This window comes from Rhinolophus ferrumequinum, chromosome 13 (genome assembly GCF_004115265.2).
Source record: "Rhinolophus ferrumequinum isolate MPI-CBG mRhiFer1 chromosome 13, mRhiFer1_v1.p, whole genome shotgun sequence".
Taxonomy (NCBI): Eukaryota; Metazoa; Chordata; class Mammalia; order Chiroptera; family Rhinolophidae; genus Rhinolophus; species Rhinolophus ferrumequinum.
This window is the reverse complement of record NC_046296.1, coordinates 3,553,845-3,574,924: the sequence shown is the minus strand read 5'-3', so window position 1 is coordinate 3,574,924 and position 21,080 is coordinate 3,553,845. Positions and strand designations below refer to the sequence as shown.

The window sequence follows — 21,080 nt, the reverse complement described above, 5'->3', positions numbered from 1 at the left end:
ATGCACCAAGTGAGGACACAGCAAGCAGCCAGTTGTCTGCAAGCCAAGGAGAGAGACCCTCAGGAGAAACCAACCCTGCCAGCACCTTCATCTTGGACTTCCAGCCTCCAGGGCTGTGAGAAAATAAATCTGTTGTTTAAGCCACCCAGTCTGTTTGTTATAGCAGCCCACGCAGATTAACACAGCTTTCTAAAATCAAAACTTATAGGAGTATTGTGGATTGTAACAGGAGTCCAGTTAGAAAACTACACTTTGTTTTGTGAAGGTCCCTAATCCTGCAGAAGAAGACTTACCTATTTTCTAAGAAAATTAAAGTTCAGTGGATCTTAAATATTACACACAGTAGTCAAAAATCAGATTTATAAATCCTTATGCAAAACTAAAATACAGTATGAGAAACCTCAATCAAGAACACAAAACAAACAACACTGATGATTTATAAATAACCAGCTCTATGTGCTAAGAAAGAACAGCCAGAGGTGGCAGACTCGGGACATTTTCTGAATGCCTAGCATGAGCCAGGCATTTTGTTGGGTACGTCACACACTTAATGTTGTTTATCTCCATCGAAATAGCACAGGGGAGGTACTGTTATTCCATTTTCTAGGTGCAGGAAAGAGCCACCCTGGAGGTCTGGTTCTGTCTGTAACACACGATTGAGATGGGAGCCTGGGGAACTGGGGGTGTGGGGGAGGGCGTGGGGGGCAGCTCCCAACAGCTGAGTCATTTGAAACTCACACACAATATTTATTCTGTTAAGTTTTCCCTAGAGGTATTTTCAGGAAATAAAACAAGTATCTCGTTGCCTATACCTACAGCTTCTGCACAAACACAGGCATAAATAACTTGATCCAAGCTTCAGTTTTAAAAAGCAACTGCTTGTCTCAGCATAATAAATGTCCAATTGAATTAATTAACTTCTCCAGCCACCTAGATCCTAATTGACAATGCAATGGGCATTGCTTGGGCATAGCTCAGATCTGTTCCTCTGTAATAGTAAAATATTTCTCTACTGTCCAAACACTAAACATCTGTCTAAATTCATGGACTAAATGCATGGACTAAAAGCCATACAGACACTAAGGAGCTAATTAAAAGTGTCACTATCAAGGCAGTGTCATCCCCAAATTCCACTCAACACTCATCACACATAGAGCAAGTCAGAGACAAAGAATCTGAGTAAAAATTTAAAATGACAGGGGAGAAGATTAGACCAAAGCCTTTCATTTTCAGAAGTTAAAAATAAAATATGTTCTTTAAGTGGATACTCTAACATCTAATCTATATGTCTGAAGCAGTATCTTTACAGAAACATGCAAAGGTTCAATGTCAACGACACACCAGCACGACATACGGGATTCTTATCTGTGTATATTTCTCACTATAGAGTTTAAGAAAGCAAGTTTTAAACTTCTCTTTTTACATAATTTCCTTGCCCTGTTTTGCCTTCAAATTAAAATAATGAGTCCCTAAAAGTATTTGAAGTGAAAAACAGAGAAACTCAACCTCCTTAATACTGAAAGTAAAATAGGTTTTTAATTTATAATTGCAATAGTCACTTAAATGTCTTTATATTAGTGCCATTAGAAACACTTCTCAGAAATAGAAGCAGAAATAATAGCAAAGAAGTAGGAAAATTTGACCTATAACTAAAGAAAAACCAATTAACAGAAACAGACCCGGAAATGACACAGATGAAAGAAATCAGTAGACAAGGATATAAAACAGGGATTATAAATACACTCCATGTGTTCAAAAAGGAGAGATTAGCATGAGAATGGTGGGAAACTAAATGGAAGACATACAAAAAAATCCAAATCAAACTTTTAGGGATATAAAAAACTGTCTGAAATTAGAAATATACTAGATGAGATTAAAAGTAAATTAGAGGGGCCGGCCCGGTGGCTCAGGCGGTTAGAGCTCCGTGCTCCTAACTCCGAAGGCTGCCGGTTCGATTCCCACATGGGCCAGTGGGCTCTCAACCACAAGGTTGCCGGTTCGACTCCTCAAGTCCCACAAGGGATGGTGGGCAGCGCCCCCTGCAACTAGGATTGAACACGGCACCTTGAGCTGAGCTGCCGCTGAGCTGCCGCTGAGCTGCCGGATGGCTCAGTTAGTTGGAGCACGTCCTCTCAACCACAAGGTTGCCGTTTGGACTCCCTCAAAGGATGGTGGGCTGCGCCCCCCGCAACTAACAATGGCAAATGGACCTGGAGCTGAACTGTGCCCTCCACAACTACGATTGAAAGGACAACAACTTGACTTGGAAAAAAGTCCTGGAAGTACACATTGTTCCCCAATAAAGTCCTGTTCCCCTTCCCCAATAATAATAAATAAAAAAGTAAATTAGAAATTGCAGGGGAAAAACAGCAGGGAACTTTAGGACATACCGTGTTGCCCCGAAAATAAAACTTAGGTCTAATTTTGGGGGAAACACGGTAGTGATAAAAAAAACTATCTAAAGTGAAAAAATAGGAAAAAGGATTACAAACAAGAGAAAGAACAGAGCACCAGTGAGCTGTTGAACAATAAGGAGCAGCCTACAAGTGTGTAATTGGGAGTCCCAGGGGAACAAAAGGGGAAGAGGGCCAGAGAATAGGAAAAAAAATTTTTATATATGTTCAAAGAAATAAGACCTGAATTTTTTTTCAAGTATGATGAACACTATAAACACACAGATCAAAGAATCTCAACCCCTCAATCTCAAACCCCAAGCAGAAAAAGCATAAAGAAAATCATGCAAATGTACATCAAAATCAAATTGGTGAAAACCAGTGATAAAGAAGAAAAGGACATTATTTATAAAGGAACAAAGAATAATAGTAGACTTCTAATCAAACAATGCAAGCCAGAAGATGTGGCACAATAGCTTTAAAAAGTTACTTTACTAAAAGAAAAAAAGTTAATTTAAAAGTAATGTCAGGAAAACATGAGTGAACACCTGCACAACTTGGTAATTCGAAACCCTTCCTAACCACGATTCAGAATCAGAAAGTGTAAGAGATGAGTTCTAAATCCCACTACATTAAAAATAAACAAACAAATCTTTGCATGGTAAAACACACCAAAAGCAAAGCCACTAAAAGACATGACAAACTGGGAAAACATTTTTTTAATTTCATCTCTCAGAAAAAGGATAATATTCCTAATAGACAGTATCCAAAATAGGGGGAAAAGAACAAACACCCAATAAAAATCTAGGCAAAGAACAAGGTTCTGAAAACAGCCCTTAAACATGATGATGTTCAACTTTCTCATAATAAAAGGAATGAAAATTAAAACTATGCAGAAACACATAGGAGTTTGGCAAAAATCCAAAAGTTTGACAAAACTGATGACACATCTGGGAAAGCAAGCACTTCCATCCATTGCTGATGGGAATTTTTAAGTACAAGTCCAATGGAAGAAGGGGCACTTAGTAATACCTACCGGAGCTTCATACTCATTCCCTTTTCGATCCAGCAATCCCACTTTGAGTAATTGATCCCAAAGATTCAGCAGCAAAAGGACAAAATTATTTATCTACCAGGTTATTCATTGGAGCATTATTTGTCATGGCAAAGGTGGAAAACAACACAAATGTCCATCAGTAGCGGATAAGTTGAATGAACTCTGGTACTTCTACACAATGAAAGACAAAACAAGGGAGGAGGTAGACTCTTTTCTGTGATATGGAATGATTTGCAGGATATGTTGGTAAGTGAAAAGGGCGATGCATGAAACAGAATACATGTGACCTGTGTAAAAGAAGGGTGGGGAAATATAAAGTCTATTTGTTTGATATTTGGAAAACAAAACAATAGCAAGCTTAACTAGAAAATGAACAGTTTCCCTAAAGCAGAGGGAAGGAAGCAGAGATGACAAGATGGCTTCTCTACAAATATTTTGTTTTATAGGTTTGATTAAGGAATCATAAAAGACCTTTACATTTTAAAAAAAAATTTAAATCAGTAAGGAAAAAAGCAATCCTTAACAATGAAATAAATGGATACACTTAACTGTTTACGAGGTTATTAAAACACAGGCACACCTCCGAGCTGCTGTGGGTTCCATTCCGGGCCACCGCAGTAAAGCGAACGGTGCAATCAAGCGAGTCACACGAAGTTTTTGATTTCCCAGCACATATACAAGTTATGTTTCCTACACTGTAGTGCAACAGCATTATGTCTAAAAAGACAATGTACATCCCTTAATAAAAAAATCCTTTATTGTTAAAAACGCTCATTATCACCCGCGCCTTCAGCGAGTCATCTGTTCGCTGGTGGAGAGGCCTCACCTTCATGTTGATGGCTGCTGACTGATCAGGGTGGTGGTTGCTGAAGCTTGAGTGGCTGTGGCGATTTTTAAAAATAAGACAATAATAAAGTTTGCCACATCCGTTGATTTTTTCTTTCACGATTCCCCTGTATCGTGTGACGTTGTTTTATAGCATTTTACCCACCATAGAACTTCTTTCGAAACCGGAGCCAGGCCTCTCAAACCCTGCATCTGCTTTATCAACTAAGTGTGTTATATTCTCCATTCTTTGTTGTCATTTCAACAACCGTCATAGCATCTTCACCAGGAGTAGACATGCGACTCTTATTCTTACTTGAACACTTACAGGCCATTGTCAGCTTATTCATTGCCCTGATTTCAATACTGCTGTGTCTCAGGGCACAAGCATGCCAGAGGAAAGGGCGAGAGTGAGGCAAGAGCTGGTCAATGGAGCAGTCAGAACACACACAACATTTATGGATCAAGCTCACCATCTTATATGGGCACGGTTCGTCGCTCCCCAAAACAATTACAATAGTAAAATCAAGTATCACTGATCACAGATGAGCATAACAAATATAATAATGAAAAAGTTTGAAATAGTGTGAGAAGTACCAAAATGTGACACAGAGATGTGAAGTGAGCAAGCGCTGCTGGAAAAATGGTGTCAACAGACTTGCTCAATGCAGAGTTGCCACAAACCTATTTGTAAAAAATGCAATATCTGCAAAGCATAATAAAATGAGGTATGCCTGTAGCTACACAGAGAAAAATAACTACTTTAAGCAGTATTTTGACTCTACATCCATAGTTAAATATGTTCTAAGGCCAAACAGAGCTGCAAAAACTCAAATTTCATTCAGTACTCTTACTGTTAGTAGCAATGTTGATGTTATTTAGAAATAATATGTACGGGGGCTGTGGATATATGTATGAGAGATAGCTAGATAGTTATGTGAATACTGTTAGAAACCAAGATTTTCAGCGTATAAGAAAAAAACTAATGTAATATCAAAATTAAGTTATAACTGTAATTTTACAGAATTAAGTTATAACTGTAATTTTACAGAATTACAAAGTATGGACTCATGATTTATTGTTCTTTTTCATAACACATACTTCCTAGCTCATACTTACTTGAAAAGCCTTAGAAGCAATGATACCCCAGTAACAATGAGCACCCCTATACCTCAGACATAGGGCTATATGGTCCCGAAACACCATTCCCCACTAAAAAGAACTGGGAATACTTGGAGGAATGGCTGATTCCAGGCAGGAGGCAGGAAATGCATAACATGAGCATTTGACATCTTGTTGGGCAGAGAGCAAGGAAGCTCTCAAAGATGAATGGGAGTGAGACAAGTCACAGAAGCCACAGGAAAGGGCTCCAGTGAGCAGAAGATGGCACAATCTAAATATCAAAAGGACCACAATTAACTGAAAAACACTGAATATATAAAACTCCTGGCTTATAGTGTTCACTAATCCCTTCAACTTTTCTGTATGTTTGAAAATTTTCTTAACAAAATGTTGGGAGCAGGTGACATTGACTTTGAAATGATGCTGAAAAGGGATGGAGGAGGAAAGGAAAGGAGAATGAGCAAAGAAAGCTGTAACAAAAACATATATAATTCACTCGTCACCACTGCAGATAACCAGGGCACCAACTCCGTACACTAATAAAAGGCCATAACAGGGCAAAAGTGAGCATTCTTTGCCTTCCTTTTCTGAATGTCTCAGGGTGACCAAATAGTCCTAGTTGATGAGTTCAAGGTGACAGCAGTGAAAGGACTGATCGAATTAGAAAAATCACCATTTTGTGATATGTAGAGAAAAAATTAATTCGGGCACTGGTCATAATGGGTAAAACTACTAGATGGAAAGGTCGCTGGGGAAGAATGCAATGGAAGCCATCACCTGAGCTCATGCCCTGGCCTAAGCATCACTAAGAGTAAGACCCCAAGTATGTGCCTCCTGAGACGATGCAGCAAAGAGACGTCGAACCACCTATGAAGTATTCTTCTTTTTTAAAAGTTGAACCTGAATTTAATGGAGGCTTTGTTTAAGTCCCTTCGAGTTTTCAGAAAATGTGAAGGACTGAAAAGTGTGTTAAGTGATGTCTGGAGAAAGGAAACAGAGAAGCATAGCATGTAGACATTCTACATAAAAACTGGCCCAATTTCTTCACCAAGTCAATCATTGGGGGAATATAGCAGGATGGAAGGAAGACGGGGTAGAAGCTTTCCTAACTAAAAGAGACACAACAATCAAATGAGTGTGTAGTTATCGTTGATACAGATTAGAGCAACCAGGTTGATGAAGGACTCTTGAAGCAAGCAGGAAGCTTAAGTATACAGCGAGTACTAGTGATACCGAAGAATGCCAGTTGACTATTAATTTAACGACGTCACTGTAGTGATGTAAGAATGGCCATATCCCCAGAGATGTTTACTAAAATACGTAGGGATAAAATATAATTGCTAGAATTTGCTTTAAAATATGTCAAGAGGAAAAAAAGGCTCAGAGGATAAGATAAAGTAAGGTGGGCAAAACCTGATCCTAATGTACCTTGGGTAACGGTGATAATGCACCCTGCGTAAAAAGTCCTAATGCGTTTCTGTAATGCACCTGGAGGATTTCATTATATTGCCCTCATTACTTTGGGGTATGTTTGAAAATATTCATAAAAGAATTTAAAACCCCTTCTAATAAAAAAGGCATAAACTTGGATCACTAAATCCACCTATGAGGAATATTTTGTAAAATCAAAAGTGAAATCAGGGCAAGAAAATGGGCAGAGAATTTCATACTCCTTGAATTCCCTTAATTTTTCAAGCAGGATCACTCCTGGGCCCAGGCAACGCGGATATAGCAGGCTCCAGAGTATGCCAGAGAAACCAGAGAAGCAGCAAGCCTGAAGTGAGCCCTCTGGGACATCTGGAAGCCAGCCGGACTCACCCAGACCAGCAAAACCAGCGGGAGAAGGGGCACTCCAGACGCCACAATGAGTCAGAACGATTGTCTCCCATTCTATGTCTTTTTTTTTTTTTTTGATCATTAAGCAATCATTTAATAAAAAAAAAGTCATTTACCAAAGTCACCTTATTTTGAAGCCCATATGCCTCAGTCCTTCTCTCATCTATTAAAATGAAAGGGATGAAACTAGATATTTGCTCAGACCCCCTCCAGATGGTTTCCTTTGTCAAACAAGTCACAACTCCATGCAGAAGGTAGGCGACCTGTAACGTACTAGAGGAAAGTTTGATTCTGGCTTAAAAACTTTTTAAAGTTTTTGTGTAGGTTATATTTATTCTGAAGTATGTGAAATAAAACAAATCAAGATTTAGGGAAGGAGAAATTTTATGTGGGGTCTGCAAGTATACCCCTGGTTTAAAAGCCTTTGTTGTTGTTTTTTAAATAGGACTTTTGACCTCCAAATTTCCTAAGTCGAAAAATCAGACTCAGGATTTGCCTGCTTTTTAAATAACTATAAGCAACACCCCTAATGGAAGAACATCTTCAGTGAGTTGAATTATTTGAGCATAAGCAAAATTACTTTATTTTAAACAGTAAGAGCCTGGTGCCAGAAGCTTCCTAGTAGAAAAGAAACATTAGCCATGGCACGCTTCAGCCATTTCTAAGTATAAAGCCCACGTGGAAAATGCCAGCCCGTATTGTTCTAAGGAAATCCCAAGCAACCAGAAACAAGTGTGACACCTACAGTGAGTGCACCCAGAAAAGGCTCGAACTTTCCTCCCGCCTCAAAGACTTTCCTTGAAGTGCACAGTAAGTTCTGTTCTTGAAAAAGATCTGGCTGGCACTTCCTTTGCTGCCCTGACACAAAGTTCACCAAGACATTAATCTGATCCATGCTGGAACATTTCCTCCCATAATAAAATTCGCTCTCCAAAGACAAAGCAAAGAGTAACGTAGAATACAAGAAACTAAAACTCCAGCCATGGTCAAGGGCAGCAATGAGAGGGCAGCTTTCTGACAGCACATCAGAAAGGACACTCTGAGAGGACGTTCTGTAAGAACATGCACCTGGGCCACCAGGGAGGCGCCCCTGACACAAGATGTGGCCCTGGCAAGTCACTAAGCCACCTGCACCTTGCTTCTTCCCTCTCCAAAGCCAACAGTTATACCTGCTAATATGCTAATGCGCTGTTGAGAGGGTCAAATGAGGAAGCACTTTTTAAACTGGAAAGCGTAACTCCTGTGACTCCCAACTTCTTACCACGTAAGCCACGTTCTGATGAGCAAAAATATCAGTTTCCTTTAATGACCTTTGTCAATTTCAAAATCGTGTTTTCCCATTTTCATAAATCTAAAATACCAACGGAGTTTTTTCAAGCTATATACATACCCCCTCCCAAGACACAGATATGCATCTGCCCAGCCAGGGGGGTGTCTGCCCCGGGTCACCTTGACCTCTCTGCTTTTTGCGGCTCTAAGGTGGTATCACTCACACCTGTTACCACTTGGCTTCTCCCTTTTTTCTGTTTTCCTGCTCTCCCTCATTTCACTCAAGACCATGGGACAGAGCCTAGCAGGGTCTTTGGACTCACACTGCCAAAAACAAGAATCACAAAGCTAACTCAGCACTCTGGAGTGCAAACTCAGAGCTGTAAAGATGTGAACGCTATTAAAAGGCAATCTGTACAAAGGTTTGATGAGTTTCTCACACAGCTTCTGCAATCTTGGCCCTGGTCCTGGCAGGACAACACCCTGATTACCTCTAAGCATAGCTCTCAAGTCCATTTGAGTAGCCAGAAAAGACAATCTACTCCGTATTTCATTAATCGACATTAAAAGGTCCAATTATTGCGTAATCACTTCAACTCCTGGAGTGATCTCGGCAGATGAGCCAGAGTCTCACCTGCGCTTTTCTCCTTCCTAAAAACCAGGCAAAGACAACAGCGAAGGCAATGTCCAGGGGCAAGGTAAAGAATCAAAAGTGTGTCCACAACACATCAGGAGCACTAAGAGTCACCTACCAATAGGGACAGGAATTAACAGATCAGTAACTCACAGCCTGGTGTGACCTGCACTTCACGACAGTAGGACAAAGCATAGGCTGAGACTGTGAGACACAGAGAAATGGCGACAAAGTCTCCTCATTCTTCCCAGGGCCCCAAAGAGCTCTTGACAATCCAGGAGTCAATTCAGTCAAAAGCCACAAGCCGACCAACCCACAGGCTGGAGCCCTATCTCCAATCTCCACCGGCTTTTCCCCCTCCTCTTCTGAGCCTGACTAGCAATTGGTTCCTGGGATTCCACACTCCTGGCTCCTCATGCCATGTCCTCGGTTTCCAGTCATGCGCCAATCATTATAGATCTGATTTCGAAAAGAAAGCAGACATGCAATGGATTCTTCTCCAGCCCTACACGGAAGGAGACTCTGACACCTGCTATGACATGGACGGACCTTGAGGACATTATGCTGAGGGAAATAAGCCAGTCACAAAGGACAGAGGACAAAGACTGTGTGAGTCCACTTGCATGATGTCCCTCACGTAGTCCAATGACGGACAAGGAAAGGAAGCAGAGTGGTGGTTCCCAGGGGCTGGGGGAAGGAGGAAAAGGGAGTTAGGGCTTAGTGGGTGTGGAGTTTCAGTTTGGGAAGATAAGAAAGTTCTGGAAATAGATGGAGATGGATGGTGTGAGTGTACTTAATGCCACTGAACTGTACACTTAATGGTCAAGACGGTAAATTTTATGCCATGTGTATTTTACTACAATAAAAATTTAAAAAATTAAGAGAAAGGAAGAAAGAAAGAAGGAAAGATCTATTTTGCAAGTTTCTCTACAGCTCAACAGTCCTGGTGGCTCATTACAGAGCTCCAGATCCCGGCCCCGGCCAGACCTGGAATGTTCTTAGAAGGGGCCCAAGAAGTCCCGTGTGACCCAGGCGCCACCTGCCCTCCTCGCACACAAGAGTCTTTACTGCCGAGCCTACTCCCTTCTTTCCCACACTTCACCACTCATGTGCCCACTTGCTCTTGACCTAACACGAGGCTCTGTCCTGGGCCCTGGAGGGTCAGGGGCAAACGTGACGCTGAGGACACGTATTTTCAGTATGGAGGTAAGCAAAAAGAAAAGCAAGAATAAAAATGACAGTAGTGATGAGTGGCAAGTGCTGGAACAAAGGAAGCAGTTGGCAGGGAGTCAGGGAGGCCTCAGGGTGTGAGGTGGGCGACATCTGGGCCCTGAGCTGAATGACAGGGCACGTTCCCCTGTCCACCTCCTTCTAAACAACTCATAGCCACTCGACAATATAAGTTATCCACCGAAGCTATGTTTATAAAGCCTTGGGAGTCTTTGGTCCACATTAGTTAAAAAATAATCATAACAGCAACTTCTCTTATCTCCTTCCAACCAGTCATCCACAGATCTCTGTTGCCAAATAATAATATTGTTTGCCCATGAAATTATCTACCCATCTCTTCCACTTCTGCTTGAAAAGAAACAGGAAAAAAAAAAAACTTCTCCTCAAGGCTTTCCTATGTCTTCCCATACTGCCGTGAGAGCAGCCAAAATCCAATGAAGATATAAATCATTCTTGCAGGCCACTCTTCCTGTTCCTACCCCACGTCCTGGTGCCGCCCAGGCCCTTCCTACTGTTCTTGTTTGTGCTTTATCTGAGACTTGAAACTCTGGGCAGGAATCCTTTCTCAATGCTCAAGACACAATCAAATATTAAATAGGGTGAGGCAATCACGCAGTGCAAGATGCCCAAGTAACTGCCAGAAGAGGCCTAAGCATCTCAGTCAATCCCACAAACCCCGGACACAAACACCCTCACCATTCTCCCTTCCTGAACCCAAGACGAGCTGCCCTGGGAAGTACAGCTGCTTACTGAGGGGGCCTGCTGTGGCCACAATGACAAAAGAAAGTGGAGCATCTATGGACCTGCTAAGGGTCAGGTCGAAGGCAAATATCTAGCTAAGTGGAAACGAGAGGAAGTAGATCTCGGCTCAACAGAAAGAAAGGTTTAGGAGTTAAACCTGCTCAGCATCAGACTGCTGGGCACGGGGGCCAGTGTCAGCTGCTACAGCCATGACAGCAGGCGATTTGGAGAGAAGATACACAGGGCATTCTGAACATGTATCCCTTTGATGGAGCCATATGGGCTCTTCAAGGGTCCTGTCCTGTCTCGCTTTCCTAATCCTTGTTCCCCCTGTACCTGCCATTTCCAGATTGCTGTCTGTACCCCCGAGGCCACTGGTGAAAGCCAGATGGAAGGATACACTCTGACCAATCCTGACCCCAAGCACGCGTCCGGTACGTGGCAGGCATCAAACCTTTCAAACAGACGGTGGGGACTGCGAGGGAACTGGAATATTTAAGGGCACAGATGTTCGTTTAAGTTTTTAAAATACTTTTAAAATCAGAAACAAGCATCGAATAAAGGAGTGGACGAGTAAATTAGGCAACAGTGATAAGGTTGAACGAGGTGTCGCTACTAATGCTGATACCGTTCCCTGTGGCTCCAAGGTGCTCGGGAGCCCGGACTGGCTACTGTCACCATCCTGGGCTACAAGGATTCAGGAACTGAGCGCAGTCCCCACCCTGCCAACTCCCCAAAAGCCAATCTAGCGAAGAAACAAAAATCCAATGGCCCCGTCAAAATCCTCAAATCCACAGCGAGACCAAGTCTTTGGCTGGGCAGAGTGAGAGGGGAGAAATGGGAACAGGTCCCCCCGCCCCGCCCCACATCCCACGTCCAGTCCCTTCATTGGTCCTCTCTTGCTCTCTCCCCAAAACACAAGTTAAGGGGCCGGCCCGGTGGCTCAGGCGGTTGGAGCTCCGTGCTCCTAACTCCGAAGGCTGCCGGTTCAATTCCCACATGGGCCAGTGGGCTCTCAACCACAAGGTTGCCAGTTCCACTCCTCGAGTCCCGCAAGGGATGGTGGGCTCTGCCCCCTGCAACTAAGATTGAACACGGCACCTTTAGCTGAGCTGAGCTCCCGGATGGCTCAGTCGGTTGGAGTGCGTCCTCTCAACCACAAGGTTGCCGGTTCGACTCCCACGAGGGATGGTGGGCTGTGCCCCTGCAACTAGAAATGGCAACTGGACCGAAGCTGAGCTGCGCCCTCCACAACTAAGACTGAAAGGACAACAACTTGAAGCTAAATGACACCCTCCATAGCTGGGATTGAAAGGACAAAACCTAGACTTGGAAAAAAAAGAAAAATCAAAAAAAAAACCACACAAGTTAAAAAGTCACATCACTATGTTAGTGCAAATAATACAGCGCTGGTCTGGGCGGATGGTGTCCGAGCACCAGCAAGGCGAGGAGAAACACACGACCCCCTAGCAAAACACGGGACAGCAACAGAAGGAAAACAAATGAGAAGGAGGTGTTCAAGGGACAGAAATTCTGTCCTAGAAGAAAACGGAACACCTGGGGAAGCAAAGGAAATTCTCACAAATGCTTCATGCTCCCAAACAATGTAACAAAAACATGAATAAAACCAGAGCTCAGAGATGAGATGGTGAAATAACAGAGGTGAGAAGGTTGATTTAGAGACCTCGAGAAATGTCGGAGGATCAAAACAACACAACAACAAGGGTACACGAGTTCAAAGCAGCCAAGTATGGGATACACTGCGGAAAATGGAATTATTAACTCAGAGAAAAGGGTTATGAACAGCATGGAGAGTACAAGTGAAAAAGAGAAAAATCAGACAAAAATGAAAAGCAGACCACAGCTGCTCAACATGAAGTGTCTCTAACGTGGAGAATCCAATAAATGGAATATAAATGCACTTAAAAAAAATATGTATACAGAATGATGTAAGAAAATTTCCTGAAATGATTAATCAATCTGCATATAGAAATAGAAAGAGCACATCAAGTTCCAGAAAAATTTAACACAATGTGCTCAAAGCAGTGACGAATTGGAATCACGTTACTAAAGTTCAACAATAAAGACAGTTATATGCACAAAAAGCATGTCACCCAAAAGGGCGGGTGTGGGAGGGGGTAAGATCAGACCAGCGTGAGATTTCTCCCCCTGCCACTTTAAATACTGAAAACACCCCAGAGCGACAGCCATCAAGCTCTAGGGTATGGTCAGAGACTATCATACACAGCAAGGTATCATTCAAGTTCAAAAGCAAGGGACATACATTTGTAAATGTGAGTCATTATTAGAGGATGAAAACAGGAATCTAGCCAATTAAGAGAGGAGACAAAAAAAAAAAAAAAAGAGAGATTTTACATTGGGAAAGCCATTCCTGAGTAGAAGCATTAAACTAATTTAAATACAGAACTAGGCCAAACAATGATGCAAAGCATGGTTACAGAACAGAACAGGAATTACAATGTAACATTAACAATGAAACTTTTTTAAATGAGCGATTAAACAAGCAGGGGAAGAATAGGAATGCGGGCCTCCTTGTGCTTCAGGATCCGGAATCAATGAACAATGTCAGAATTGAAACATTGTTTTAAAAAGCCACAATTCTAACCTTGTAATGCTTTCAAACATCTCTTCCCTTAAGCTGCCGAACCTTTTAGAAAATAAGCTCTCTTGTGTTAAAGAAACATTTATTTGAAGTTTCTTTGGTTTCACTGCACCTTTCCTTTTATTGTAATCAAGTGAAAACTTGACTGATGGTCACCTGGGGTGGCTAGGATATGGGGACGGAGATCATTTCCTCTTTGCACCTTTCCGTGTTGATTGATATCTTTATATCGAGCATGCATCGTATTTGTCATTTTAGGCAAGTACAGACTGGATTGTCTTAATTTTAAAAAAAAATGGACTGGAAAAAAAAATAAAAACATGCCCAGACCTTAACAGTGGTGAGTACTGGGTGGTGGGATATAGGTGACAACTTTCTTCTTCGTTCTTTTCTATCTTTTTCCGAGGGGAAAAAAAATCCAATGTTGTGAAAGAATGCAAGGGGCTGTGGGAAGTCTACGGTAGCTAATAAAATGATAAGAAAAGCAAAACCAAAAGAAAAAAAAAATTCCATGTGTATATGCAGATGTGTAAACAGAAGAGTGATTTGCACTCTTATAGGTGATAGGAGACTTCTTTTTCTTTCCCTCTGACCTATTATTTTAAGTTCTGGAAGGTGAACACCTTGTTACTTGTACAAGTAAAAAGACACCTCTTGTTTCGGTTTGTAAGTCAAAGGAGCTTCTCAGGATGTAAGAGGACTGTAGGCCCCAGAGGCGTCTGCCTGATGAGGGGAGAGCTGGCTGGTGCCTCCAGGCGGGGCTGCACGTCAGGAGGACAGGATGACAAGGCGAGTCCTGCATCCCCATGGGGCCTAGCAGCCCAGTGACTGTCTCGGTGCACATGTGGAACGAGGGGTGAAGGCCCCACGTCACACACAGCCCCAGACACTTCCCCCACCACAACAGGTCCACGCGCCCCAGAACACGCTGGTTATGCCAGGCACAAGATTAAGAAAACGGCTCGACTCATACTCAACAATACACAGCAGCGTGGAACCACACACCACTCGAAAGCCTGGCATGCCCCAGCTAAGTGGTCCAAGTTTATTGCCTTGATGCGCTTTTGATGGTTAAGGAAAAGGAAAAGAGGTTAGAGAAGCAGAGGAGGTTCTAAAAGGAGTTACCTTCAAGCTCCCACCGCCAGCATGCAGGCAGGTACTCAGCGTGCTCAAAAGGTTTGCAAATTCCACCTGGAACAAAACTCACCCGTGGCTATGGCCCAGTAAACGTCTGGTCCACTCAGTAACTCACCACATGCTATGGGAGAATAAACCTGGGACCCGGGAACTTGAAGCAGGATTCGAAATGGAGCCACCCGTGCACTGGAATCTAGCACGGCATCCAGAGCGCCAACCAGGCGACCTTGAAAAGAAAAAAGAAAGTGCACCTGAGACAGGGACTGACCACAAACAGCTCACCTGCACTGCCACTCCCCGCGCCCAGGCCCTGCAGTCTGTACCTGGGCCCCACGCCACCGCCAGCCAGTGCTTCCCACCTCGCAAAGGCCCGAGCTCCGTGTGGCCCCGGCCTCTGGCTGCCTTGGACCTGTTTCCTGGCACTGGGAACAGGACCTGGCATTTCTGGGCACTCGGCACAGATTTGCAGAATCAGTGAATAAGTGACCGAGGGGCTCTGGACAAGTCACCTAACCTCGCTAAGTGTTTGCATTCCTCAGTGTCTCGATACAGGAGGCACCATGAGCCAGTAAATTAGAACTTTGGATCTGGAGTGAGAATGCCTGACTTGAATCCCAGCCCGGCCACTGTCAAGCTGTGTGACCTTGGGCAAGTTATTTAACCTCTCTGTGTCCTGATTTCCTTGTTCGTAAAATGGAATAGTCACAGGATACCTACCTCATCGGGTAACTGTGAGAATTAAACAGGTCAGTGTATTCAGCATCCAAAGAGCTTAGGCTATTACCTGGCCATAAAAAGTACTAAATAAGTGTTGCCCATCATTATTATTTGACCATCATCTCAAAGGTGAAGAAGAACCTCTGCCCTCTCCAGAAGGACACTGTAGGAAGCAAAGAAGAAAATACAGCGAAGTCCTTCACAGACCCTAGGACACAACATAAAGCTTATCATTCTGTTGTCAGGCACAGCGTCATGAATCAACAGCAGACCAAGAAGAAAAAAAAAGCAGCAGCCTCGACTCCTCCATAATCTTCTATTGCCTGGGAATCAAGATGGCTGAGAGGCTTGAGCGCCTCAATTTACATTACATATAATTCTTTAGTAATAAATAGGCCCTAAATTAGGGCCACAAGCTGCCCAAGCAGAGTGTGTGTGTGTGTGCGCGCGCGTACACATATACTTTTGTGTTTTTCAACAACCTCAAACAAAAAGAAAAGTTGATTAAGGAGTAAGTTACTGACTAACACCCTATCCTCCTCAAATACTGTCGTCATGCATTTCATAAAAACAACCACATAAAACAGTACAACCACCAACTTCAGCAAATTAACACCAATACATTCCTACACTCTAATCCTCAGATTCCATTCAAATGTTACAAAATATCCCAATAACATCCTTTGCTACAAGGGACCCAGTTCAGAATCAAACATTGCATTTAGCTGTCATTCCTCTATACTCACACAGACGAGAGAGACATTTCTCAACCTTTGACTTTCATGACCTTGACACTTTCGAAGATTATGGGCCAATTTTTCTGTAGAAATTTGGGTTTGTCTGATGTTTCATCATAACTGTCTCATAATTTGATTCAGGTTATAAATCTTTGGCAAAAGTCACAGAAGTGATGCATCCTTTTCCTCACAGTATCAGTTTGTCCTATTACTGTCAAATTCCCTTTCATCACTCAATTAAGACAGTGTTTGCCAAGCTTCTGCACTGTGAGGCTACCCCCTTTTCCCCTTTGTAATTAACAAGTACTCTGTAGAGAGGTACTTTGAAAACTATGCAGAGTTCCCATTCCACATCAAATTTGATTTATTCATTTATTTATATCAGTATGGTTTCATGTTTTCCTGCTTTATTCAATGGATTACAATCCACTATTATCAATATTTTGATGTTCCAATTGTCTCATATTTGGCCAGTGGAAGCCCCTTTAAGCTGGTTTCCATGTCCTTTGGATGTGTCCCCATCACTCTTTTGTACTTTCTGGTGTAATAAAATAATCCAAGTTCATCTTGTACTTTTGCTGCTCCGGCCCTGGAATCAGCCATTTCTCCAAGTTTCTCCAATAGTACGTAAAAGCCAAAAATCTGGGAGCCACGTGTGCTCATTGGCAATGGGGTGCTTGCTTCGAGAACACCTCAGTGGAGAAAGCTAGGGAGTCTGTATGTGTATATAGTATATGCATATATGTGTTTGCACATTTATACACATTCATTGATGTTACCTACTTTTCTTTTTATAGATGTCTACAGATATAAAACCTATGAGTTAACCTCCAATTGAGGTCCGGTGCTTCCGACCGCAATCCAATACGATAGCGCTCATTCTGGTTTCTTTCCATACGTCCAACTCCCTTCTCCAACACTGAAAAACCTGACTTCCATTCTTCTTAGTCTATTCACTTAGCCGATCAATGTTCCTGTTGATACCCTGTGACCTCCCTGGCAGGTGCCCTTCTCACGCTCTCCAGGTTCCAACAGCACATACACCCCGTGCCCGACAACAACCTGGATCTGTCCCACTCAGTGGTTTTAGAGGAAGAAGGAAGAAAGGATACATGGGTGTTTACAGCTGTTATTCTTTAGGTGGCTCAGTTTTTGCCTCCTTACTGGCTTGCTCCTAAATTACAGATAATGGAGGGCGTCTGAAAGCTGTCTGCTGGATAAAGGGTCTGCTGCTTTAGAATCTGAGCAGCAGCTTAGGGAGCTGTGTGATTAAAAACACAGGTGGGAGGGGGTAGGATGAAAGATGCATTTGTACAAGGAAGGCAAACATGTTTTATCTATGAAAGATTGGGGGTGGAGAGACGACAGGGAAGCCGATCGGGATTAGACAGGAGCTAGACCTCTCACCCATCCCACACACACACACTGGCACTCCCACAAACATTAAGAGATCTGTTGTAGAATCCATATCAAATTTGGTAAAAATAAAAATCTGAGCAACAAAAGAAGGAAGCAGGAAGGGTGTGCAGTAACTTAGAGCAGCCACCACACAGAAAAAGTCTTTTTGATTGGAAAGCGTGGTGATTTGTCCCTTCGAGGCTCAGGAGCAATGGTCAGGACATTTGATGCAACACATCCAACCAATCTGACCCCTTCCACTGGTAGGAAGGTAGCAATGTAAAAAGCGACAAGGGACTTCCGGTTTCAGCTCCAACACATAAAGGGCTTGGAAGTCACCACGCCCATCCTAACAACAAGAAAAAGCTGAGAAAATTGAAAATCAATGACTTTTTCTTGGATGCATCAGAGAACTAAGGTCAGAGATCAAACCATAACCCCCAAATCTGGAGAGACTGGAGAGCCCAGAATCACAGCTGAGACCCACTCACCTGGAAAAGCAGCAACGGGAGTCATCAACTGGTAGGAACACGTAAATGGTGGCTTTAACTAAATGGCTGGGAGCTGAGTGTGGACTAGCATGAGAGTGAGAAACTCCTAGACACCATGGTCTTAGGGCCCCCGCCAACCAGTTTTACTGCTAGGAACCACAGAAGGTTCTCACTATGAAGAACGAAGAAAGGTCTCTGCCAGGGGAAGGAAGTCATCACTGGTGAATATGCTCAGAGCACCCTCCAGAACAAGGGCCCTCTCTCCAGGGGAGACTTTCCAAAGCCTATCCCAGCTGAGGGAAGGGCATTTCTCAACCTCCAAGCCCCTCTGGTCTCCCTGTCTCACCTGGGGGGTGAGGGTGGGGGCAGCTAAGAAACACCATAAAACACTATACAGGGCACAGCCCAGACACACTGAAAGACTGAGACTCACTGCTAAGGTCACAGGACACGTCCCCTCCCCCATACTTCACCAGTGTATTAACAGGTCCCAGTGTAATGACTGTGGATGACAGCTGAAAGGGCTAAGACTCTAGGTGAGGAGGAGCTCTTAAAGAAGCCTAAAGAAGACAAAGGGGGAGACCAAAATAAGGACACCTGGGGAACCTGAAACCTCTGGCACTGCAGCAAACACTAGACACAGCCCCAGTCATAGGTAGGATAACATACAACTCACACTAAAGAACTAGTTCTTCAGTTCTTACGACCCGATACATCATGTCTGGCTTTCAACAAAGAAATTACAACACATGTTGAAAGACAAGGAAAAAACACAGTCTGATAGATTAAGCAGGCAGAAAAATCAGTAAGGATATAGTTGACCTAAATAGCACTATAAATCAACTGGATCTATAAATGTCATGTATAGAATATTCTATCCACCAACAGCCACCTGCACGTATCAAGGTAAGGTATGTTTTATGGCCCAGAATACGCCCTAACAAATTTTAAAAGAATAGAAATCACATAAAGTATGTTCTCAGATCACAAAGGAATTAAACTAGAAATCAATAACAAAGATCACTGGAAAATACCCAAATCTACGGAGGTTAAACACCCGTCTAAATAACACATACATCAAAGAAGAAGTCTTAAGAGAAATTTTAAAATATTTGAACTAAATAAAATGAAAACACAACTTAGAAAAATTGGTGTGAGCAACAAAAGCAGGGCTGTATTGCAATAGGTGCATAAATTAGGAAACAATAACTAAAAATCAGTAATGTAAGCATCTCCTCTAGGAAATGATAGAAAGAAGAGCGATTTAATCATAAATACAGCAGAATAAAATAAAAATTGAGCAAAAATTAGCAAAATTGAAAACAAAACAACAATAGAGATAAATGAATAAAACCATAAGCTGTTTCTTTGAAAAGATCGATGAAATTGGTAAACCTCTATCTCGGCTAATGAAAGACAAAGGAGAGAAGTTACTAATCGCTAATATAAGAAATTAAAGGGGGGGGGGGCATCACTATTAAAAGAATAATAAAGGAATACTCTGAACAGCTTAATGCCCACAAATTTGATAACTTACATGAAGCAGATCAAGTCCTTGACACAAATTATTATCCTAAAATGCACACAAGGAGAAATGAATGATTTGAATAAGCCTACATCTATTAAAGAAATTAAGTCAATAATTAATAACCTGCCAAAAAAATATTAAACACCAGGTACAAACGGTTTCACTGGTGAATTATACTAAATGTTAAGGAAGATGTGATGAGAATTCTCTACAATCTCTCTCTAAAAACAAAAGCAGAAGGAACACTTCCTACCTCATTCTATGAGGGTAGCATTACCATAGTACTAAAAACAGATAAAGATATTACAGTAAAAGAAAACTACAAACCAGTATTTCCCACGCAAACATCCTCAACAAAATATTAGCAAATCAAATCCAATAATGTATTTAAAAAAATTATACACCATGAACAAATGGGACATACTCCAGGTATGCAAAGCTGGTTCAACATCTGAAAAAGCCAACAAGGTACTGCACCACATCAACAGGCTAAAGAAGAAAAATCATATACTCATACCAGTTGATACAGAAAAAGCATTTGATAAAATCCAACATCCATACATGATTTTAAAAAACTCTCAACAAAGTAGGAATCAAGAACTTCTTTAGCTTGATAAAGAACATCTACAAAAACCCTATGGATAACACGTATTTAAATGATGAGAAACTGGACACTTTCCTTCTAAGATGAGAAATGAGGCTGAATATTCAACATTGTATGGAAGTCCTAGCTAGTGCAGTAAGACAAGAAAAGGAAACAAAAGGTATACCGATAGGGAAGGAAGAAATAAAACTGTCTTTGTTCACAGATAACATGCTTATCTTTGTAGAAAATCCCAAAGAATAAAAAAAAACAAAAAAAACAGAAAGAAAGAAAACAAAAGAAAAAAAACCTATGGAACTGAAAAATACAGCAAGCTTGCAGGACACATGGTTAATACAATAACTGCTTTCCTACATACCAACAATGAACGACTGGAATTTGAAAAAAAAAAATTTAAATACCACTGACAATAGCAAATGGTATTTTTATTAGGTACAAATCTAAGAAAATATGCATAGGACCTATATACAGAAAAATACAAGACTGATAAAAGAAATACAAGATCTAAATAAAAAGATATTCCATGTACATGGATTGGAAAATTCAGTTCAGCCCTTCTTGACCTACAGATTCAGTGCAATCTCAATAAAAATCCCAGATTTTGTAAATATTGACAAATTGTTTTAAATAAAAAGCTAATGGGGGCCAGCCTGGTGGCTCAGTCGGTTAAAGCTCCATGCTCCTAACTCCGAAGGCTGCCGGTTCGATTCCCACATGGGCCAGTGGGCTCTCAACCAC

At 42.0% G+C, this 21,080-nt stretch overlaps 1 protein-coding gene across 4 annotated transcripts in view; it reads right to left on the bottom strand.

Annotated features, from left to right (window-relative positions):
- Window positions 1–21,080, bottom strand: part of TBC1D8 (TBC1 domain family member 8) — a 99,883-nt gene that overhangs the window by 41,493 nt on the left and 37,310 nt on the right. For 3 of the 4 annotated variants that reach the window (XM_033124298.1, XM_033124300.1, XM_033124301.1), the window contains one exon: window positions 14,938–15,093. In XM_033124298.1, coding sequence (XP_032980189.1) covers window positions 14,938–15,093 — 156 coding nt within the window. The remainder of the gene's footprint in view (window positions 1–14,937; window positions 15,094–21,080) is intronic. The other variant, XM_033124299.1, reaches the window with a different exon arrangement.